The 25260-nt window shown below is 41.6% G+C and overlaps 2 protein-coding genes across 4 annotated transcripts in view; one reads left to right on the top strand and one right to left on the bottom strand.

Annotated features, from left to right (window-relative positions):
- Positions 1-11681: 11681 nt before the first annotated feature.
- Positions 11682-19435, bottom strand: LOC138370625 (uncharacterized). Of its 3 annotated transcripts, none has more exons than XM_069335186.1 (7): positions 19010-19435; positions 18785-18912; positions 16557-16958; positions 15295-15441; positions 14940-15062; positions 13446-13550; positions 11682-12053 (listed from the first exon to the last, which is right to left on the bottom strand). In XM_069335186.1, the coding sequence occupies exons 2-7, from the start codon at positions 18845-18847 to the stop codon at positions 11823-11825; spliced, it is 1071 nt and encodes a 356-aa protein (XP_069191287.1). In that variant the 5' UTR covers positions 18848-18912; positions 19010-19435; the 3' UTR covers positions 11682-11822. The 3 variants fall into 3 exon arrangements, with proteins under 3 accessions (XP_069191287.1, XP_069191288.1, XP_069191289.1); XM_069335187.1 differs by having other exon boundaries at positions 19054-19435; XM_069335188.1 differs by lacking the exon at positions 15295-15441.
- Positions 19436-19738: 303 nt separating this feature from the next.
- LOC123759383 (uncharacterized) overlaps positions 19739-25260 on the top strand; it is a 30605-nt gene continuing 25083 nt past the window's right edge. The window contains exons 1-5 of the mRNA XM_069335185.1: positions 19739-20048; positions 21093-21310; positions 21697-21837; positions 22426-22823; positions 24118-25134. Coding sequence (XP_069191286.1) covers positions 21229-21310; positions 21697-21837; positions 22426-22823; positions 24118-25134 — 1638 coding nt within the window. The 5' untranslated portion in view covers positions 19739-20048; positions 21093-21228. The remainder of the gene's footprint in view (positions 20049-21092; positions 21311-21696; positions 21838-22425; positions 22824-24117; positions 25135-25260) is intronic.

Here is a 25260-nt window from a genome sequence, read left to right as displayed (position 1 = left end):
TGGTGAGGTCGTGTTATCAGGGTGATGATATGTTATCACAGTTATGAGCTACTCATCACAGACTTCAATGCACCTGTGGCGGGTGTGGCGCCTGTGGTGGGTGTGGCGCCTGTGGCGGGTGTGGCGCCTGTGGCGGGTGTGGCGCCTGTGGCGGGTGTGGCGCCTGTGGCGGGTGTGGCGCCTGTGGCGGGTGTGGCGCCTGTGGCGGGTGTGGCGCCTGTGGCGGGTGTGGCGCCTGTGGCGGGTGTGGCGCCTGTGGCGCCTGTGGCGGGTGTGGCGCCTGTGGCGGGTGTGGCGCCTGTGGCGGGTGTGGCGCCTGTGGCGGGTGTGGCGCCTGTGGCGGGTGTGGCGCCTGTGGCGGGTGTGGCGCCTGTGGCGCCTGTGGCGGATGTGGCGCCTGTGGCGGGTGTGGCGCCTGTGGTGGGTGTGGCGCCTGTGGCGGGTGTGGCGCCTGTGGCGGGTGTGACACGAGGCACCAGGCGGCGCGGGACCCGCCGCACCACCACCGGCAAATGGCTTACTGCTTATAGCGGTGTGATAAGCAGTCGTGCAGAGTGCTAGACGTTACGCCAGTTCTGGACTATAGAGCCCCAGCGAGGAGAAAACCGAGAGGTTCCCCGGCAGACTTGTCCTGGAGCTGAGAGGCACGAGTTACTAGGACAAACTACAAGAAAACTCAACATCTCGTCGATAGGGAAAGGGGAAGTCACTAGAGAAATACGCGGGAAGGCACTGGAGAAATGCCCGGGAATGCACTGGAGAAATGCGCGGGAAGGCACTGGAGAAATGCGCGGGAAGGCACTGGAGAAATGCGCGGGAAGGCACTGGAGAAATGCGCGGGAAGGCACTGGAGAAATGCGCGGGAAGGCACTGGAGAAATGCGCGGGAAGGCACTGGAGAAATGCGCGGGAAGGCACTAGAGAAATGCGCGGGAAGGCACTAGAGAAATGCGCGGGAAGCCACTAGAGAAATGCGCGGGAAGCCACTAGAGAAATGCGCGGGAAGCCACTAGAGAAATGCGCGGGAAGCCAACAAGGTGACTAACGACAAATGACATGACATGCCAGGCATGAGAACAATGGGGGCACCAAGCTGACTATCCTCCAGGGAATTACGTATGTTAGAAATTAAGCCTTTAGTGCCAGGATGGTGAAGACTTGGATTGAATTAGAAGCCACAAAGGAGGCAGAGTTTATGAAGGACACCTGGAGGTGAAGGACACAGGTCCAGAGTGATTAGCGGCTTGTGAGGGTGTCAATGGTAAGCTGGGGACGGCCTTGGTAACTGGCCCCGGCACACACACACACACACACACACACACACACACACACACACACACACACACACACACACACACACACACACACACACACACGGGGTTGAGGCTGACGGTTGAGAGGTGGGACCAAAGAGCCAGAGCTCAACCCCCGCAAACACAACTAGGTGAGTATACACACACACACACACACGTACGTGTGGACATGTACGCACTAAACATTTATTTTACTTTGCCAGAATTCAATAATTACAGTCCAATGTTTTTTGCCTGTAAGGTGAACACTTGGCACGCCACCACCGCCACACCGGCCCTCAAGTTAATCAGGCGGGATGTTGTGCTTGAGGGGTCGTTCATGGCCGGCCCCCCCCCCCCTACGACCCCGCACGACCCCCTTCCCCCCACGACCCCCTCCAGTACACCTGTGCATGCCAACCCACCACTCACAACACGCCCAGGCTTCCACGGAGTTGTGTACTACAGCAAAAAAAATCATTACCAGGAGGAATGCAGAGGAGTGGCTGACCCGTCTCCCTCCTCGTTACCCTGGTTACCGCGCAAACTGATCGATGGTGTAATGGATGGAGGCCATTATCCCAGAAGGGGAGAGGGCGGCATGTTGGGAGGCAGGGCGGTGATACTGCAGCGACCTGTGTCTGCCCCCCACCTTGGCCACCTTGCAGGGTGGCCTGGGTCACCATCCAGGGTGCCCTGGGTCACCATCCAGGGTGTCCTGGGTCACCATCCAGGGTGCCCTGGGTCACCATCCAGGGTGCCCTGGGTCACCATCCAGGGTGTCCTGGGTCACCATCCAGGGTGCCCTGGGTCACCATCCAGGGTGTCCTGGGTCACCATCCAGGGTGCCCTGGGTCACCATCCAGGGTGCCCTGGGTCACCATCCAGGGTGCCCTGGGTCACCATCCAGGGTGCCCTGGGTCACCATCCAGGGTGGTCTGGGTCACCATCCAGGGTGGTCTGGGTCACCATCCAGGGTGGTCTGGATCACCATCCAGGGTGGTCTGGGTCACCATCCAGGGTGGTCTGGGTCACCATCCAGGGTGGTCTGGGTCACCATCCAGGGTGGTCTGGGTCACCATCCAGGGTGGTCTGGGTCACCATCCAGGGTGGCCTGGATCACCATCCAGGGTGGCCTGGGTCACCATCCAGGGTGGCCTGGGTCACCATCCAGGGTGGCCTGGGTCACCATCCAGGGTGGTCTGGGTCATCATCCAGGGTGGTCTGGGTCACCATCCAGGGTGGTCTGGGTCACCATCCAGGGTGGTCTGGGTCACCATCCAGGGTGGTCTGGGTCACCATCCAGGGTGGTCTGGGTCACCATCCAGGGTGGTCTGGGTCACCATCCAGGGTGGCCTGGGTCACCATCCAGGGTGCCCTGGGTTTTCAAGGATTTTCTGATCCTTAGTCATGGAGGACAAGGTCACCATCGTGGAGGACGAGGTCACCAGCGTGGAGGACGAGGTCACCATGAGCCTTGCACACTCCGCAAACATTACCCAGTAAACTCGAGGATAATTTGACTGTTATCCAAGACAAGAGTTGACAGTTAAGCTACCGGTGGTCACTGCCACACCTTAACAGGAAGTTGGTGGTGTTATAGATTCAGCTACTCGGAACAAGTTCCAAGTAGCACGGGCTATGGTGAGCCCGTAACTTACCTGGCACAGGAGCGGGGCAAGTAGCACGGGCTATGGTGAGCCCGTAACTTACCTGGCACAGGAGCGGGGCAAGTAGCACGGGCTATGGAGAGCCCGTAGTGAACTTACCTGGCACAGGAGCGGTGTTTAACCAGAACATTTACCAAGCATATATAGGAAGGACTAAGAACGTACACAACACCTAGAAACGTGATGAAGGCCACAGCACTTCCCCCTGACGCGACGTGTCATGGTTTCCAACACTCTCCAGGCAGGCCACAATTATATTTCACATTGTCCTGAATACCACGAGTGCTGCACTTTCCCCGGGGGGAAAGGGGGGGGGGCGTGGCAGGCAGGTGACACTTCCGCCAGCGAGGCTCCGGCGCCTCCACGCTCACACCTAACTTGCGGGAAAGGTGTGCATATGTGTATAACTGTATATTCATAACTCTGCGTATACCCGGCTAAATGCCTTGTGTATGTTAAGGTGTGCGGGTTGTTTTGTTGAGGGGTGTAACTACTGCACAGGAATTTGTAAGCGAGGTTGAGGGAGAGGAGAGAGTGTGTATGCATGGGTGGGAGAGAAGGGTTTGGAATGGTTTGAAGTAGGAACAAGTGATAGTGAGAGGGTGGAGGAGAGGGTTCTGTCTTGGTTGACACCTCGGGTGACCCTAGGGTGACCTAGCAGGGTGGACCCCGCCAAACACACACACCGAAACTACGACGTTGCTACAACGTTTGAACAAATTTTAACTCCTCCTAACCAGTTATAACAACCAATGTAGCAAGTTGTAACAACGTTCTAATACGTCATAAACACGTTAAGCCAAGATGTAACAACTTTATTACAAGTTGTAACAAGCGGTAAATAGAGACAGTTAGGGTTTGTGTTTCCAGGGTCCGGGATCCTCGCCTTCCTTGTACCTCCACCCCTTCTGTGGCTCTGTCATATCTACTACTCACTGTTAAATCTTTTTAAAACATTTTTGTATAACTTCAGTATAAATACTCGTTATATTTTTAACAGTCTCCGTGGTGTAGTGGTAAGACACTCGCCTGGCGTTCCGCGAGCGCTATGTCATGGGTTCGTATCCTGGCCGGGGAGGATTTACTGGGCGCAATTCCTTAACTGTAGCCTCTGTTTAACGCAACAGTAAAATGTGTACTTGGATGAAAAAACGATTCTTCGCGGCAGGGGATCGTATTCCAGGGACCATAGGATTAAGGACTTGCCCGAAACGCTACGCGTACTAGTGGCTGTACAAGAATGTAACAACTCTTGTATATATCTCAAAAAAAAAAAAAAAAAAAAAATTTGATTGACATGTTGTTTTTCTGACATTGTGAACAAAATCACGCAAATTCTCCCTTTTTCAAGACCTGTCCTGGTCACAAGCAAAGTTTGAGAATAATTGTAATTTTCTATATTTTTTAAGCATGAGCAATTAGTAAATAACCCCTACCCCAACAACAATTATGATATATTGCATAATGAGAAAATCAGTAGGAGCCAAAAGGAGGCTTCAACCTCGCACGAGCACACGCCCTACACCACAACATGGTCAAAAAGCCCATACAACCCTAAAGGATTCAGTTGAATTCCAGGTTGCTTTTTTTCATCGTGTAGTGGTGTAGTGGGGGGGGGGGTACCCGGTGTGGGGGAATATACCGGGATTGGATGCATGAGGAAAATTACACAGGAACCAGTATGTGGTTATTAGGACCATGAATTTAAAATTAAATAATATTCTGTAACTGTTGATAAAACAAAACTAAAAGCTCTTAGCTGCATGCAAGGTTCCTATGCTGGATTGTAAGCCCACTCCTCTGTGACCTTGATAGTGGAGATGGGCTGTAGTAGGTTGGGTCTTGAAGGCTGATATCTGACTCTTAAACAGCAGAACACTTTTCCTGCGGGTACACCCACACATTTGACTTTATAAATGTTAACAAAGATAAGGTATAACAGCTCTATGACTGTAAGCATTGGTAAGGTTCATGTTCTAGGACCTGAACTAAATACACTATCTCCAGCCTAGCCCTAGGAATATCTGTGCTGTTGCACAAAAGGTATAATTACACAAAGATAAATGTAAATTTGCATACAAAAATTATACGCAATAAAATAAACTAACTGATAATTAAAATTTATGAGTATGGCAATTCTGATATGAATATTCAACAATATAAGCTCAGAAACTGCATGAGTACGTGAGAACTTACTGATGATGAAGCGTTGCCCCGCTGCCTAACGACTCTCAATTTATATATGGAAGTATTAATGTAATAAAGCAAGCTAATTGGCCAATCTACGCTCTAAAACAATCCAGAAATTGAGACCCGGAGCCTATCTGACCGTTGCCAGATGGAGTCACTCTTCCTGAGACTAGGCTCTTATATTTTAAAGATGTATATAGCAACTTGAAGATGCTGATCTGGATGACACAGCGACGCTGTAAGGATTCTAGTTGTTTGCTAGGATATAGATACACGTTGTTGCGTCTCACTTGGTAGATAAGGTGGTGGTGGTTAGGCCTCCCAAGCCGGTGGCCCTCCACACTCTTGATTTTTGGATATTGGTACCAGCAATTCCTCCCTATACACGATTCAAGACTCTCCCAGTATTTAGGGAACTATCACTGGAGATTATGATAAGTTTGCGTGTAATATGTTGCTGAAAAAGGCGTCTCCAGCCCTACACACGAGTGCACTCCTGGATGTAAACACGACGCCACCTCCACTCTTGTACGATTCTGGGCCACCGGCGTCTGCCCGTGGCGTCAGTCAAGGTGCCGCCAATGATTATTTTCTTTATTTAGACTGATTGTTTTGATAAAGTTATATCACAAAATAATTGCTTAGGGGATTTAAAAGTTATTGGCGGTACTTGATAGTACCTTTTGTTCTTTAGTAAGGATTTTGAAGTAACATCACTGGAAGCTATAACTTTGGTTCCAGCAATATTTTTGATTACCTAGAAGCTTCTAGAGTCTGAAGATCACATCTACAATATTATATAGGCATTAAGCCCAGTAGTGTACTTGACCAATGGTCATACAGGATGCTGATGTAGATACAGTAGATATGATCAATAGATAATGATTCTGATATATAGATATGATATGGAATAATACATCCTTAGATAATAATAATATTAACATGAGTGGAACTTTCCACACCCAGAGCAGAGGTTCGAATCCTCATGAATTCTACTGATTTTAACATTGATACATCACGTTAATGTGATTTCATTGTGCGTGTTGTGCATTAATACTTACAGCAAATATTTGCTAAACGCGCAAAAATGAACTGTTGGACACCAATTTTTTTATTTTGAATTATTGAATTAGCCCAAATGGCATACTATGAAAATGGCCAAATAGCTGAAGAACCTGACCTGACCTGTCCGAGCAATCATAGGAAAAATGTACACAATCTTAGGCCTAACAGAGTATATATTTGTGCTATACTAGGCCTAGGAATGTTTAAGTTTATATCTTTGTTGCAATTATTTCGTGCCCTGTATAATATTAATAGCACAAAACGTGAACACTGTAGTTTGCAACAGTCTATTTTTGTATGTTCGAGCAAATACTGTTGCTATGAGCACTGTAATTTTAGGAGGCTAGCTTGCCGGCACCTCACACCACATGAAGAGAGCTGCTCCGGCTCATGAATATCTCATTAACGCTTGTTTTGACTTCCTCGCATTCTTACATTAAATTGTGTTTTTTTTTTATCCACTTTTTTTTTTTTTTTTAGCCGAGTCCCTCTGTTCTTACCTTCTAGCACCACTATGGAGGAACTCTTGGTCTCGTATGCTTTGTCATTTTCATTGTTTTATGATTCTCTTCTCATATTTACGTATTCGTTTATGGTCATGTAAGCTTTGTAACAGCCGCCTTGCAGGATCTCTTCTGTGAATTTATTATGAACTACTTCCTGCTTTGGCTTCTTGACATTGTCTACGGGGCGTTACTTCCTCTCAGCCTTGTAAGTTTTCGTGATGGTATTTCTTCTCACTATCTCTACGTCTCACAATGACTTGTTCCAGTTCTTGTACTGTCTTTTCCCAATGGTATGTGTGCCTGGGGGGAGGATCCCACCCCCACCCTTGTGTAAATGTGTGTGGCAGGGGGCGTCGCACCCTTGTGTAAATGCGTGTGCAGGGGGCGTCGCCCCCTTGTGTAAATGTGTTTGGCAGGGGGCGTCGCACCCCTGTCCTGGTCAGGTCACCCTGACAGGCCAGCGCCCGCCCTAGCTGCTGCGCCTATACCCAACCTCGCTCAACGGGCGGCATTACACATATCCAGCAACTTCCTGCGGATACATGGTGAATAACGAGATATGGGAATCGGAGCAGAGCTCAGATATATATATATATACCTTTTAATGTTCCTCACCGCAACTCGGTCATTTTCTACTTACTGCGTTGCTATCAAATTATTAGAGTGCTTTTTTTTTACGGTCAGACTGCGGCTGAAATATTTAGTGTTGCGTGCTAGATGGTGGTATTGACCATGTTGGGGGCTCCACCAGCCGGCTAAGCACCGCGCATTTATTTATTGGCAGTAGTAGTAGCCTAGTAGTAGTAGTGGAATTGTATTTGATTTCTGATACTGTTTCTCTCCCAGACTAATATTTATTTAGTGTGATATAGGAGCTATTGAGAGAATTAACGTCTTTTTTCGGATAGGTTAAGAGCGATTGTGAGAATTACGGTCGGTATAATATAGGTTAGGATGTCCCGGCATTTCTTTCAGAGGGTTCTGGAAATGCTGTTAAAAACAAAAATAAAATATATTGCAAAAAAATAATTACTTTCTATATTTTATATGTAAAATTTAAAGTGCAGCAACACTTTACTGCCAAATGGCAAATGAAAAAATTGTGAACATTTGTGACTTTGGTTAGGCTAGGTAGGACGTGTGCGTCACCCTGGTCTGTGGGTCACCATGGTCTGTGCGTCACTATGGTCTGTGGTGACGCAGTGTTACGTAGCAGAGCAGCCCACTGTCTGCTTCCTGCTCTCCTCTGCCCTTTGATGGTTAATTTCCAAATTTTGATGGTTAATTGTCAAATTTTACGTAGTGGTTTGTGAAGTCGTTCAGGCTGTTAACATGCCAAAGATACGCAGATGAAGCCATGAACATATGGCCGCATTCTTGCATGACAAGTCTTTATGGAAGTCTTTAACAGAGTTGTGAGGCTATTAAGGACAATTCCGCCCACATCGGTCTACAGTTGGACACACAGTAGTAATAGTAGTGAACTCCTTTTCAACACGAGTCAACAGACTGTATATATCCGGTACATTAAGGGTGGTGAAATTAAACATGAGTTGCTATTTTGCAAGGCTTTGCATACATCAACGAAGGCAGCAGATATTATTCAGTCTTGGCCGAGTTTTTTGAGAAGCATCAGATTAAGTGTGAAAAGGTATGGTGTGTGCACGGATGGTGCCCCAGCCATGATAGGGGGCAGGTCTGGCTTCCAACAACTTTGGAAAGAGAATCAGATATATTTGGAAAGAGTACCAAATATCATCATGAATAACTGTGTTCTCCATCGCCATGATCTGGCAGCTAAGAGACTATCGCCTCACCTTGACCAAACTGTTTGGCCATTGTTGCCTGGATATTTTCCTACTCAAATCTATTTGTGTATGCGGTTCACTTCAGAACATAAATTCATTTCTGTCCCTTGGCGTGGTAAATTTATTGCTGCATTTTCACAAAGGAAGATTCGTCAGCTAAATGAAGTGTGCATATTGATGTTCCATTATTTATTTCCATTGATTATTAATTTCTTATGGTCGCTATTTATTTCCTTCTTGTGTAACTAGCTCATCAAGGCTGTAACTTGCCTAGCTAAGTGAATTTTGGGGTTCAGTCCCTGTGCCCATTATGTGTGTCTGTAACCTTTTCAACTCCCATTTCACTCCCCTCCACAGGATGGATATGGCGTTCACTACCACCAACAGGATGGGTATGGGGGTCACCCCCATCCAAAGGATGGGTATGGGGGTCACCCCCATCCAAAGGATGTGTATGGGGTTCATTCCCATCCAAAGGATGGGTATGGGGTTCATTCCCATCCAAAGGATGGGTATGGGGTTCATTCCCATCCACAGGATGGGTATGGGGTCCACTACCACCCACAGGATGGGTATGGGGTTCACTACCATCCACAGGATGGGTATGGGGTTCACTACCATCCACAGGATGGGTATGGGGTCCACTCCCACCTAGAGGATGGGTATGGGGTGTATAATATGAACTAAACTAACTAATAATGAATTACATCAGCAGATTTAGACGATATATTTACTTGCATGTACTGTACCATATTTGCTTGTCTTTCTAAGCTGATGTTAGTGATAGTGAATGTGGAGTGTCTTAATTATGCTTGTATATTTATGTCTGGCTTCAGAGACAAGCATATTACAGTTTGATTGCAAGCTATTTAGAGCTAGAATTGAGGAATGATAGTCTAGATAATCTGTCTAATGCAGTGTTTTTAATAATATTGAGCTCTTCAAGAATAGCCAACAGTTCAGCTTGTAAGGTGGATGCCCAATTATTGACTTATATTTCTCATAATTGTTACCGTGTTTGTGTGAGGAGGCCTGGTCGATGACCGGGCCGCGGGGATGCTAAGCCCAGAAACCATCACAAAGGTAACCCAACCAACCACTTCTTGTCTTCACAATAGATGAACTGAGAACCGTCAAGTGAATATGGTCTCTGTGATGTTACAGTCAGCTTGTAGATTGTGTATGTGTTAAGGAATTTAATAATTTAATATAATTTATTATATTAATTTAATAATATATAATAATTTAACAGCATGCCTAGTACAAGGGATGTGTGTGATTAATTTCTTGGTGGGGTATGTACGCATCATGTCACAATGCATTGTCAGCCAGAACAGAAGGAAGTGCTGCCCTTTTTCACCTTTGTAGACCTCATGCAATCCAAACATTTTAATATGAATGGCTGCTTTTTAATCCATCCAGAATCATTTATTCCACTGTGTCTAATTCAGTTGATACTGGTACTTTACTCTCATATGATGATTTCAAATATTCTATTTTGCATGCTAGATATGTGTAATAAAATTTGGGTCATAATTCCCCTAGAGTTCATCTAGACTGGCATATTTCTTTAAAATATTAAAATAATGAGAAGTGAGAATTCAGTCACTTAGTGCTGTCTAGCATGATTATATATATGAAGTAGCTAAAGATGAATGTGATAATCCGCCTGAAACTGAGCTAGACCTTGGTATTCCAATCTCTTGTCAAACTACACTATTTCAGGAAACTAAGGCTGACAAAAGAGCAATCACCGACACTCATAAGGACAGAAAGCCCTAGTATAAAGAGTTAAGATACATTTAGAACCAAGAATTATATGTACAGACAGTACGGAAAATCCACCAGACCAGTGGGGGCATTCCTTTTTTAGGAATGCCCCCCCCCCCTGTTCTAATACACAAATAATAATAATAATAATATTTTATTTAGGAAAAGTACATACATAGATGCAGAGTTACAAACATACTGTTGGATTTATAGATAGAGCTAGTAAATGATCCAAAAGGGGGGTCATGTACTAGAATTAAGCTAGGATATAAATACCTACATATAAATAGGTTACAGTATCTTGAGATGATTTCGGGGCTTTAGTGTCCCCGCGGCCCGGTCCTCGACCAGGCCTCCACCCCCCAGGAAGCAGCCTGTGACAGCTGACTAACACCCAGGTACCTATTTTACTGCTAGGTAACAGGAGCATAGGGTGAAAGAAACTCTGCCCATTGTTTCTCGCCGGCGCCTGGGATCGAACCCAGGACCACAGGATCACAAGTCCAGCGTGCTGTCCGCTCGGCCGACCGGCTCCCATGTAGGTGGGCTTCAGGTAATGAATCCCCAAAGGGTGAACATTCCAATTGCAAACAATGTGAAAATGAGCTGAGACATGCTCTCCAACACTGTGATTGCCTTGTTAATGTTCTAGAGCTCTGCAATTGCTTTATCCTCTTTCTCTTGTGTTCTTGAAGATATCCTGATAATGCATCAAAGTTTGCCAGTGTTGACTACTGATCACATGGCTCTGTACAACTAACCATAGTCTAGGGTAGCTGTATACATGTTGATGTACCCAAGTATGGTAATACAAAAACAAATAAAATAACTCGCTAAAATCTATATAACTGGTTATGACTCTTGGAAGTTTCAGACTCTGTGTTTAAGGAATGAATTAGCAAGTGGTTTTTGCACTTCAGTAACAAAGTCAACAACAATTTCTAAGCATTTTTTTTAATGTGAGGTATAATTGTTACTCTTTAGTTTTATAATGTGTTGCTTAATACAGGAGTTTTAAAACTTTTGAAAGCCATGAAACATTTTCCCAGAATCCTGACTATGAGTCGGTGCCTCAAGGATGCATGACAAATGGAAATCTGAAATTTTATATATTTTTAAATAATACAGGTGTACCAGAACCGAATCGTTCAATTCAAACCAAACTGAGGAATAGATTGGTGTCTGTGGAACAACCACTTCATGTGTGCCAACCAAAGAATTTGATAGGCACACATGAAGTCTCTCCCTTTTCTGTATTAGCAGCAGTAATTTACCCAGAGAATTGTAATTTATTTTTCAGGTCTATTTGTCAAAGTTCAGAGCCTGATCATATAATTAAAACCATGAGAAATGGTGCAAAGGGGATGGAAGGATACACTCATGAGTTTTAGTATTTTACTTAACAGATTTAACTAATATCATTAAAGTGGGAAATGGGGTAATGTACAGTATCGGTATATATAGAGATTGTAAGATTCTCAGCATACCATTAATAAAAATAGTCAGATTTCTAAGCTATATATTATTTACATAAAATTTTCAGAGCTTGATTATTATGCTGAAGAATAACTTGGTGGAATGCTAAACCAGTTAAGAGAGAACTTGCCACATATCTTCTGTAACTGATTTCAATGTTAAAATATGATTCTTGTATATCTTGGTCTAGCGGTAGGGGTGGAAGCCAATCTATCTCTTGCTTGCCTTCCATTAACTTGTCAGTCAACTGTAGGCCAGGAGCTCTATCTTGTCCTATCTGAGTAATGAAGAAATCATTTAAATTAAGCATTTTTTATTATTTTACTGAAACATATATTCTAGAAAGGATTAATTGAGTGACTTCATTAAAGGTATCCATGTCCTGCCAGTACTGTAACTGAAAACATAATATTGCACTTTGAGTAAATGAAGACCAGAAATTATTGAGATATATATTTCTTTTAGATTCTTGCTACTTAATGATTTCCCACATTTGAACAGCAAGCTGATGATGGTAAACTGTAATCATTTATCAGGTTCACTGTCATGAGTGTCGTGATTGTCTTTCAGTCATCTCTGCATTACTGTATAGTACTATCAAGTTTCTTACAAGAAGTTGACTGCACATCCAACTATACAGCAATACAGGGGTGTGCAATTTACATAAAAGAAGAAAGTTGTGCAAGAAAAGTTGAAAATTAGCCAAGACATTGAAGGGAAGTGGCTGGCGTACTTAACTGAATGGACTTCTGACAAGCTGGCGGTTTGTGAAAGCTTCCCCCCCCCCTGCCCCCCCAACCCCATTTTTCCTGATAATTTTATCCAGCTGAATTTTGAATTGCAGAAATGTTTTGGTAGTTATGGCTTATGTGAATAGATGGTTCCCATGGGTTTATAACCCTATGAGTGAAACAGCATCTCCTGTTTTCTGTCCTAGTGAGCAGTTCTTTCCAGTAAAAATATTTTTGTATCTATTGGCAAATTTCCCAGGATACTGTGTGCAATTGAGATTAGTGATTATCCCCTGGCATCAGGGCATGCGTGTAGAAATATTGGAGTAACAATGCTTATACTGTACTTCTTTACACATCACTCAAGGTGTTGTGATGAGATCTGCCATTTATGTGTATTTTAGTTTGTGTTTTTGATAGGGTATTAGGTACTGTATGCTTAGGGGTGCCTTCTCGCCATGCCCTGTGGCTGGGGGGATTGGTGCCCTGAAGCTACATAAACACCCTATACCCCCCCGAAGTGGCAAGGGGAGTTAGGGGACACACATTGCCCACCCCTCCCCAAACCCAAAAATCAATGTTTATAAAGTGGATTTTAATTTTCTATAGTACCCATTAACTGAGATCTTCCTTGCACAATCATAAATAATGCTTGAAATTTTAAAGTTAATAGGCTAAACATTTCTTCACATATTGCACATAAACAATTTGAAAATAAATTGTCATCCACACTTCCGTGGAAATAAACATTCCATTCACCTGGGTTCTAGGAGACTCGAACCATGGACTCCCACATGAATCTGAGTCTCCTGAAGCCAAGATGAATGGAATTAGAAAATAATAAATAATAGTCAAGAGAAAATGAAAAGTATCCTTTCATGGTATATATAATTTCAGTACAAAATACAGTACCAAAATATAAAAGTTGCCAAATTTACCTGAAGTCCAAATAATTTGGGCACCAAAGTATTTCGTAGATAGACTAGGCGATCACCCATGCTGTCCTGGCGATAGTCTAATACAGTAGTTATTATCCCTTTTATCTGTAAAAAAATAATGAAACCTTGAAGTATAATATGTGCGACATGCCGATTAAACCTTAACCCTTTATTTCAATGAGCGCACTCGTCCAGTTTCCATTCTCATTTCTTCATGTATCCTTTATTAATACTTTCAAATTAAATAATTTGTATTCTACTTATTCTTGTTTCAGATGCTGACACAATGCTCTGTCCTATTGCAAATAATTTCAGCCATCTTCATACAATAATGCTAAAGAATAAGATGAGTTTATAGAAAAGCAACCCTTAGCCTTTGGACTAAAACCCAAGACAGGTCAAACAGCAACCATGGCCCCCTTCAGAAGTCTACAAAGCCACAGAATTCTCTGCTGATGCACACACTAAAGAACCATGGTTTTAGCCCAACTCTATATATGAACCTGAATCTCAGATGAAAGGGGAAGGACAGCCACCCATAGAGGCCTCTTCCAAAGACAGAACAAAAGCAGCAGTACCTGACGAGACAGACCCCAAACTGCTGCTACACAACTCTCGCTGGTGTCTGCTGGACCTCAAATGTAAGTTGTTTAAGCTGAATAAGTAGCGAGATCATGATCATAAAATTCACTAGCTTAAACAACAGTAATGTTGAGAAAAAGGTCTTGACTTGACCCCAAGTATCCAATACCATACATTTGAGAGCTACAAGATTCCATACTAGTGACAGCCTGGAAAACCCTAAAGTGTAAGATGCAAGCAGCGAATGAGCTACCACACCATGAGCAAACAGCTGAGAGGGAGGGTCAGCCAACAGAGGTCCAGAAAAACATGGAACAATACGATGCAATGAAGCCACAGTTAATACCTGTTTCGCAGATAGCCCCAACACCACCTGTCATATGAGTTGAAAAGTGAAGAGGAGCCTAGAAGAGTCAAGTGTTCTTAATCATGCACTAGGCTCTTAAATGGGCTGGCTTAAATTCAGGACCTCGGGTCACCTGGTCTGCCAACTGGTAAGAGACAAATGTACTCACTCTAGCAGACAATTTGCCATGGAAACAACTTTGTATTTTCACTTCTCCAAACAATAACTGGTTTTGGAGTTTTTTTTATTTGTGGTGGATCTTTTTGCTCGGGTTTGAGGCAATCGCTGATCCCCATACTCCCCTTCTCTCTGAGTGGGCCAGAACTTGGCCCTGGTCCCCATTAGGTTCTCACAGTTCATAAGAGTACTGGCATGTTCCCCAAGGCTTGGGTGCTTCCAGATTGTAGCATCAGGAAGTTACTGATGGCACAGAATCTTGTAGCTCCTCTCAGAAAACAGTAGAAAAATTGGAGGTATCTGTCACAAATTACTGTCTTCCTGTCTCAAGGCCATGAAGTATAGAAGCCAACAAGTAAATACACACAAAAATTTAATTAAAATCTTACCTGAGCTAACTGCAGAGAAATGATGACAGTGCCAAGTGAGGCTTTCTTAAGGTGCCCATAGCTGTTTAGTTCCTCCCACACATAGAGATCAGCTGGAGGAATCTTCTCTGCCGCTTCTTTAACCTAATATTTTAAATTATTTGGTTCATTTCTGTACGTAAGCCTTAAAATTATATATTTCTAAAGAAATAATGTAAATTCAAAATTATAAATTAATTGTATAAGTACTGTACTGTATATGCAATTCATAATTATAGAGACAAATTCAAAATCAGGATGTACTGTATATACTTATAGATATATGTATACATATAAGTATAATATGTTAATAAATAAAAATAAAATGACAAGATACCATTTCATAAATCTTTATGGCATCAAATTGTGAATCGGAGCTGAGCAGCTCCTCACAGTGGAAACCAAGTACTTTGCCACTACGATCAAATTTTGTCCAAGCCAAGGCACCAGCTGTCACATGTAATGATACCATTGTCTCGAGTGTCTGTGGAGAGTAGCAAACACACATTTGTCTAAATGAAGCAGGTTTATTTAACGGTGGTGAATTAGGATTGAGATTGACAAACAATTCATATGGCATTATAGCACGGTCATTGGTGCTATGTAGCTAAAAATATTCATCTAACCCTCACGTTAGGTTTACAAGTGATATATTTATTCTCCAAAGCATATTCTAGAGAAACATAACTATAATCATTGGTACTAAGCAAGAATATATTTTCTGGAGGAGCCAAACAGTGGCTCCCTAAAGCTAGCTCACTGAGGTAACTCCCCATACCATGTCATATAGGCCCTATGAATCCTGTATTGAGTACCGCAAACCAGAGCCAGAACCTGGCCCCTTCACAGAGGTATTGGGAATTATTATTATCTTTGCCTAGTTCTGTGGCTGATATCCTAGAAAAAGATTCTCCCAGAGTCACCACTTCTAATGGGTCTCATGTTTTTTAAAATAAGTATAAGCCATCTTTTGGACATTATCCTCCAGAGGTCCTTTGTTTGTGGGTCATTCTTGACTTTGGAGTTATTTACTTCAAGTATGTTTTTTGAGCCTCACTTGTTACATGGACTCTTTTTTTCTTCTTTTCTTCCTCAAGCTGCATGTGGTTTAGAGCTAGTTTGCCCCTGAGAGGTCGTAGTATGATACCTTGTCCTCTGTGAGGTCCTGTGGTTGGGAGCATTCAGGGTTTACTGTTGTTGGATAAGCTAGGGGTCATGTGCTTGTCTATACTGCATGCTGCTGATGCTCCTCTATAGTTGTGTTTATCCTGTAGGCTACAGCTGTCTTTATTGCTTCCCTAACCTTTGGAATGTTTTATCAGTGAGGGTGATTGTAACAATTCCCTGCTTCCCATGCCTCTGAGAGGGCTCTGGTCCCTGGTAGACCATACAAGAACCCTAAAGCTGTTGTACCTCGGTAGGGTGAAGCTATCACAGCAAGGTAGTAGCTTCAGGGAACCACTGATGCCCTACCAGAAAGAGGCATTTCATTAAATGCTGGGTTTTTGTACTGACACATGAGGCCATAAAATACTGACACATATACAAGATCCAATAAATGGTTGAGAGTAAAATATACACACAAAAATTAATACTTACATTTCTTATGACTAAGCTCAGCTTGGGCTTCACCAAACGTTTCTTATATACCACATCTTTTAAATCTTCCAGCACATCCCCAGAAGAATTGGCCGTCTCCTTATTCTCTAACACCGATGTGCATATATTTTCAATAGCTTTTATTCCCAAACCATCAATGTAAAAAAGCTGTGATACATCTTGAAATGAGCCAACTTGAGACTTGCTTTTCATCAGCTTCTTAATAATGCCTTTAGTCACATTTAATCTGGCAAGATCTGCTGCAGAGGCATCATTTATAGTTCTTATTATACAATCTTTTTCTTTCAAAGAATATGGTAGCTCATAAGAAGATAAATCATATATTTTCCCATTCTCTTCAGGTGTTTGCTTACTCTTGAAAGAGGTGGAATATTGAAGACACTACAAAGAAAGCACACCAGGGATTAATTTGCAACTTTAGTTTTCATTATCACTCAATAAATGCCAACAAAATTATTTGCACACCCTGCATTACTGTATAATGGAGTGCAAAAAGATAAATGAATTTAGAGACAGCTCTATAAAAAATGTTAAAGAAATGTGTAAATCAAAATGATCTACTATCAGAAATTTTAGCCAAATATCCCCAGTTTGCTAACTGTACCTAGCAAATGCAAGTGATTGTAAGCTTTCCACCACTGCCCACTGGATTAGGGGTGATGTACATAAGCAAATAAAAATATGAAACTAGCTTACTGCATATAATAAAAAAAATTGAGTAGCTTAATATGTAAGTACCAGTAATATGTATTCAAATATCTAAGTAGCTTAACTTACAAACTGTACATATGGTACTTATTGTCATTCTTGAATCCACTGTTGATATAATAATTCACTAAAAATCATGTAACTAGCTTATCAAGTTTGTAACATGCATTGCTAAATGAATTTTTGGGTTCAGTCCCTAAGCCCATTATGTGCCTTCTGTAACCTTTTTCACTACCGCCCAAAAAATGGGTATAGGGGTGCATAATAAATGAGCTAAACAACAATTATCAATAGTAAACTAAAAAGCTGTTCATCTTAAAGAGCATGTAATGTATAAATAAAGTTGAATTATAAATTTTTGAAAAAATGTAGCAAGTATCTGTAGCAAGTAGATTATCCCAATCGTATACTTGCTCCATTATCTCATTATCTTAATAGCATAACTAATAAGCACTAATTACAGAAGCTACAAAAAAATAATATTGTTTACTGAAAGTGTAAACGTGAATAATTTTAACTTTCTTCATTGAAACCTGTGAAAATAAAGGGAAAAAAAAGTAAGGTATTAAGAGATTGATATACTCCTATCTGAGTGATCCCTCAGTTGCCTCTCAAACCAGGGCCTGGGCCTACCTTGGACACTGTTCACATGCTAGTCACAAACTTTTTTGCCCCACTATGACAAGGAATTACAGTCCACGGGGACTGCAATTTTTTTATTTATATATACAAGAGTTGTTACATTAGTGTACAGCCACTAATACGAGTAGCGTTTTGGGCAAGTCCTTAATCCTAAGTTCCCTGGAATACGACCCATGCGAAGAATCGTTTTTACAACCAAGTACCTATTTTACTGTTGAGTTAAACAGAGGCTACAGATAAGGAGCTGCAATTCATACAATTGCAGTCCCCATGGACTGCAATTGTAACTATTATTAATGACAAACTTAAATTTCAAATTCAAATTCAAATGTTTATTCAGGTAAAGTACATACAAGGTGTGAAACAAACATTGATGGATTTATAGATTGAGCTAGTACAATCGGTCCGTCTAATTACCACAAGCTACCACAAGCTACACAAGCTTCACAAAGCTTCCTGGCAATACGTTAGTAATGAATAAATATGATATATTTACTCATTATAATGTTGGTGCTGAATGTACAACACGAAAAAACATAATTTAAATCTGAAAAAGTATATTTTTATAAAGAAATTAGATGAAAATAGAGCTGCTGACGCCAAATCAAGTCGACGATCCAAGCGTAGGTCTGGTCTGGTCTGGTCTGGTCAGCCTAACCTAACATGTCATATTTATTCATTACTAATGTATTGCCAGGAAGCTTTGTGAAGCGTGTGGTAGCTTGGGGTAATTAGACAGACCCAGTACAGTACATACAATGCCTAAAGCCACTATGACGCAAAGCGTTTCGGGTAGGAAAAAAAAGGTAAGGTATTTCTATATCTATCAAGGTACTTGATTTCACCAAGTTACTCACTTTCAGTGATCTAAGTGATCCGGTCTGCAGTGTGTGATGAAGTAAACAAGACCTGAGAAACATGTGGACTATATTTGCCGTCGCTCTGGCCTGCCCGGCTGCCTGCTTTCCTGTGCTTCAACCAGTAACTGGAATTATTGGAATAATGGGTTATCAAGATGATTTTAAATTACACATAGAGGTAGGATGTGGTATTATTTGTTTGACTAGACAGGAGATATTTACCCAATCCTTTGACTACTAGGTATCTTATAGTTAGGAAAAGTTACCCTGGCCTCCTCTTCCCCCTGGCCTCACCGAGCGTGCCAGCATTTGATGTTGATTCTTTAGGTCGCTTTATCTAGAGTTGTCTTAGCCCGGTTTCCCTTTAGTCGATAACCTTTTATTTATTTGATTTTAAATGACTAAAATAATAATAATATGCATTTGCAGTATACGAAGTTTATTTTCACTAGTGTTCCCGGATTTATCAGTTGTGTACTTTCAAGCTTTTGTGTTATAAAATATTCATTGCAGCCTCCGTGGTGTAGTGGTAAGACACTCGCCTGGCGTTCCGCGAGCGCTATGTCATGGGTTCGTATCCTGGCCGGGGAGGATTTACTGGGCACAATTCCTTAACTGTAGCCTCTGTTTAACGCAACAGTAAAATGTGTACTTGGATGAAAAAACGATTCTTCGCGGCAGGGGATCGTATTCCAGGGACCTGCCCGAAACGCTACGCGTACTAGTGGCTGTACAAGAATGTAACATGAATGTAATTGAGAGACTTGAGACTGGCGGAGTGTCAGGTGTTGGAGGCCACTCGGGTCCCCACCTGACAGTAAACATCGTGTCCGGTTCCTCACTGTCACTGCCACCACCTCAACTCTCAACTCTGGCTCGTGATTTCACTCCCTCTACCCCTTCTCTATCACGAATCCATACCCAATAGGGATAACTATTGGCTGAAGTAACTTCTCAGCACAATTATCCAGCAATCTCCAGGAATCGACATGTCTAAGTCACAGTCACTCATCCCCAGCAAACTAGCCCTAGACTCGACGGTCACAAGAAAACTAGAAACTAGAAATTGACAAAAAAGTGATACGTAAGAAAACTTTGACAAACTTACATTTGACAAGCACTCTACCAAGACAAAATTATATCCATAGTAAGCTACAACAGCAACTCTTGGCTGTCAAGTGCACCAGACAGCTTCACAAAATGACAACTAGAACCGCGGAAATTCCATGATTCATCATTAGCTCTGCTTAAACACACACACGTGAGAACTGTTCTAGTGTAGCTCATGAACGGTGAGAACTGTTCTAGTGTAGCTCATGAACGGTGAGAACTGTTCTAGTGTAGCTCATGAACGGTGAGAACTGTTCTAGTGTAGCTCATGAACGGTGAGAACTGTTCTAGTGTAGCTCATGAACGGTGAGAACTGTTCTAGTGTAGCTCATGAACGGTGAGAACTGTTCTAGTGTAGCTCATGAACGGTGAGAACTGTTCTAGTGTAGCTCATGAACGGTGAGAACTGTTCTAGTGTAGCTCATGAACGGTGAGAACTGTTCTAGTGTAGCTCATGAACGGTGAGAACTGTTCTAGTGTAGCTCATGAACGGTGAGAACTGTTCAGGTGTAGCTCATGGACGGTGAGAACTGTTCTAGTGTAGCTCATGAACGGTGAGAACTGTTCTAGTGTAGCTCATGAACGGTGAGAACTGTTCTAGTGTAGCTCATGGACGGTGAGAACTGTTCTAGTGTAGCTCATGAACGGTGAGAACTGTTCTAGTGTAGCTCATGAACGGTGAGAACTGTTCTAGTGTAGCTCATGAACGGTGAGAACTGTTCTAGTGTAGCTCATGAACGGTGAGAACTGTTCTAGTGTAGCTCATGAACTGATTAAGTCAAAAGTTAGCAGTTAGCATAGTATTAAGGCTGCCCTTATGATATGTTAAAAATAACACTCCCCAAAATACCGGGTGAACTTCAGTTGGATATTATATTATTTTGACATTGTATCTTATTATTTAATTTGATGCCACTTCAGATTAGGTTCCCTGCTTGAACCTAAAGTCTATATAGTCAAACTGGCTTAGCTCTTTCTCCCTATAATTGCCTTACCTTGAACCTAAAGTTGTATGTCTGGCAATCAAATTTCTAACCACAAGAGGAGTACTGTACTTCCAGAATGAAAGATAGTTAGCATATAAGAAAATATCAAAGGATTTATCAGAGATATATAAATTAATGAAATGTGAAATACATATTTCTCATGTAGCCTCAAACTACCACCATTCCTATCCCCAGTTTCCTGTTTTCAGTGTGAGGTTGGAGCATGCAGCTATGTGAGGTCGAAGCATGCAACACTGAGGTCATAACACAAACGGTGATGTTGGAGCATCCAGCACTGTGAGGTTTGAGCGTGCACTATGAGGTTGATATACACATCACAGCAAAATGCCTCATATAACAATACTTCCACAAAATGCAGATCTCGCCTTAGCATTTACAATACCACAGTGCTACGGCTGCGAAGCAGGTAATTGTCAATCACATCACTCACACAGTGAAATCGCCTTAATGTGATTTAATTGCGCATTTGATGGGAAGTGTGAACTACTGGACCATAAGCCAGAGAGCACCGGGGGTAGTGTGTGAAGACCCTGTTTTGGGCTTTGGGAGTATCAGGAACCCTAGTGGATCCAGTAGAATCCCAGGTTGCACTGCTTTTGACCATGTATTTTAACATGATATGTCATGTTAATGTTATTTCGTTGTGCGTGTGTACAGTATATTTAATAATGCCACTAATTCACAAAGGCATTTCAGGCATAACTTAAAATCATTTCTGGGTAATATAATACTTGTAATTAGTTTTTGCCAGCCCTGCCATTAATATTCTTACAGATTACTTATCTCTGACAGGATGCTCAAGAGGAAGTTTCATGTACTACCACTGCCCAATATGCCCATCATCCATATTTCAGCCCACCACACGAGTACAAGTGATGCAACATCTTCAAAACCACTTTTATGGCAAGCATCATGGCAATGTCCATGCTAAAGGTAAACACAAAGAAAGATTATTACACAGCTAAAATTTTTAAACTGGGTACAGTACCTACCCTATAAAAATGGCGGGGAAAATATTTAATCGAATATATACCTAATTGTTTTTGAGAATGCCAGTAATTAAACAATGTTTGGACAGTCACAGAGCAAATATAAATGCTCATGGTAATACAATTTTAATTAGTATTATACTTATAACGTAATTTCAGATAAGTTTATTTTCATCATTTTGTTCAGTGTCATGTTTATTATCAGTACAAACACATTTACAATGATTGAAAGTTGCAACTGTATATTATTATATTATTTTATTTATTATTTACTTGTTGATAATTGAATATGTAAATTTGTATTACTGTATGTAAATTGGAAGTGATTTGATTGGTTATTCATTATTATTAAATTTTTAACAAACATAGTTATGTTTGTAACAAATAAATATATAAAGATTAGAAAATTAATCTTAAGTAATTTGAATTTTGAAAGCTATGATTTTGCAAATTACATCAAGGCCCAAGACTAGAATTCACAACCTTATTATGAATTATATTATAATAATAGTAAATATTGGTTATTTTTTAGGTTATATGATAACTAAATGTCAGCAAGACTGTTTCCAAAATCGCAACATGAAGAGGGTAGGTCACTATCATTGTCCTCATTGTGAGAAGATGTTTTCACGTGCTGATTCCATCAGAATACACATTGAGAAATGTAATGCATCAGGAAATGATAAGTCCTTAAAGAAAACATCTGTGAAGTGTCCAGAGTGCCAAAAGCTGTATGCTAAAAACTATTTAAAAGAACACATACGTCAAATCCACCGGCCAAGAGATGCTTCTTTAACTGCACAAAAACATCTCTATGCAGTTTCTATTGACGGGAGAGGGATATATGCAGTGTCCAAGACCTTCAAGGGGCCCCAACACCCAATACATGTGAAGAGGGTCCCGGGGAGCCACCATCCGGGATATTGTGAGGTATTTGTGTATTTCATTTATGAATCTTAAATTGTTGAAGATTGTCAATAAGGAATATTTTGTGACTTAGGCTGACATATTATATATGTGCACACAGTACAGACGAGTTTTGGTACTTGTATCCATGCATGATTCCGAAGCTCGTGCCCTTAAACAAGTATCATTCTTGTGGCCTTACAGAATGGAAGCTAAATTATAGTTTCCATCATTGTATCATTGACAAGTGTGGTGATAAGAGCACTATAAAAATGATTACTGTACAATGAAATGTTCAGAATACCTGGGAAGTAACAACATGATATTGGATAGACAGTTTCATTTTTGAATGGGAAGGTTTTGTGTAACCTTCCCATTCTTAGTTTCTGAAATATTGCAAGAAAGGAAAGGTTAGGGTGCTTCCAAGTATAAGTTAGCCTAGGGGAAACCAGGATATGTCTAGCAGGCTTCCTGTTGCTCACTATGGGGAGACTATAAGGTGAACCATTCATCACTGGTTCTTTTTTAAATCTGCAAGCTAGAACTGTAATATGTATATGCAGTTACCTATAGCAGTGTTGCTATTGAGGGTAAAGAAAATACCAATACATGTGCAGGTGTATTCCACATACCGGGTGTGTTGGTCTTTCCTTCAGCTTCATTCAAGCACTATGGCATTGTAATAAGTTTCTCCAGTGTTGATAATCTTCTATTGAATTCAAGATTTCAATGATGATGTGTTAGTATATTTTGGTTGCTATTCTTTTGCAATGTGTTGCACAATGCTGTATAATTCAGGTTATTCTTGGTGAAAGGATTTGTAGAGAAACTAAATGGAAGGGGGGGATATTGAATTTGTGAACTTTGTAGAATACACTCAAGTTAACCAAACACATTTGTTTCTGTTCTGGAGTGGCTGTTCATGTGGCATGGGGTCAAGTATATTAAGTTTGCTTCTTACTAGATGTACAGCCCTGACTAGAATTGTCTATCAAACAACTTTAGATAAGACTACTGGAAGGCATCTCAAATTTGCGATGAGTACTCTGTTATACTGTTCATCTTATTTAGGAGTTGTATAGTGTTATAGATCCCACAGTACCTAGGTTACACACTACCCTTCATAAACATGCTAGTGTCTTAGCATTGCATTCATTTTCAGATGTCTTGTGACGGACTGATTTTAATAAATTTTCACTTCTAATACTGTATAGTAATTGATGAGTTGCAGTGTCAGAGGATCTACAAACATTTATGAATAAAGTATTTTAAATGTTAATACTGTATTTATATTTCACAATTTATATTTTTTTTTAAGGTTGGAGGCTGCAATGATATATTCCAGACACAACGCCGAAATGGAAATGATTTCTACGAATGTGATCACTTGATGGCCACATATTTTTGTGTGGCAGGTGTCATTTGTGATATGTCCCTTGAAAAACTAGCTAACATGTTAAGTGATGGGTATATATCTTCAACAAATCATAACATGTGTAAAGCTAGTTATGAAGAAGCCCTAAAAAATAGCCAGATATTTGTGGTGAGCATACCACAGAGAGCACGTATGAGTAAGAGATACCAGTTCTGGAGTGTGTACACAGGTACGAAGCTGTGGTGGTGCAAGTTCCAACGCACCATTGTCACTCTAGATTGTAATACTTCAGCTATATGGTGTCGCTGTAAGCATAGAAGCTGTTGGCACAGAAGCGTTGTAAGATGGTGGTTGTATCAGACATCTGGTGCATCGCATTTAACCGAGACTAACATTGAACAAGACATTGTAGATTCAGAAATTATGGATCCAGAGGAGACACATCCAGAGGACACTGACCCAGAAAATGCAGAGCCAGATGATGCAGATCCTGAGGACACAGATCCAGAGGATGCAGATCCAGAGGACACATATCCAGAGGACACAGATCCAGAGGATGCACATCCAGAGGACACAGATCTAGAACACACCAGTAAAGAAGAGTCATCTGATGAATGCATTGATAGAAAAATTCAATACATGAATAGCATGAAGACTATTCCATGTGGCATATCATTTCCAAAATTCTCAGTAGAGAAATGCCCCCAAAAGCTTATACCAAGTGAGACAACTTGCCACTTCTGTCATTCTACCCTTGGGAGTCCTCAGCTTGTCTCAAGAAAAGCCACAGTAGTGGACAATTTAAACCCCCCATGCAAACAGTTTGAGACCTTCTGCAAGATGTGCCCAACCTGCCACATGAAATATCGATATGCTGAGATTGAAGACGGCATTTTCAACTTCAACGACAGTCTGCTTGTGACCTATTCCTTGATGGTTAACATCCGAGCTCTTCTGTTGGTAAGCTTAATGAAAATATTTAATATAATGCTTTTTCACCACTTTTTTATTAAAATTTGAAACTGTAGCGTTAGTCTCTTAAAGAAGCGATGTGTTAACATATTGAAATCGGTTATATTTTGTTTT

The sequence above is a fragment of the Procambarus clarkii genome, chromosome 32 (assembly GCF_040958095.1).
Source record: "Procambarus clarkii isolate CNS0578487 chromosome 32, FALCON_Pclarkii_2.0, whole genome shotgun sequence".
Classification (NCBI taxonomy): domain Eukaryota; kingdom Metazoa; phylum Arthropoda; class Malacostraca; order Decapoda; family Cambaridae; genus Procambarus; species Procambarus clarkii.
Note: the sequence above shows the minus strand (reverse complement) of the source record. Positions and strands in the feature narration are given on the sequence as shown.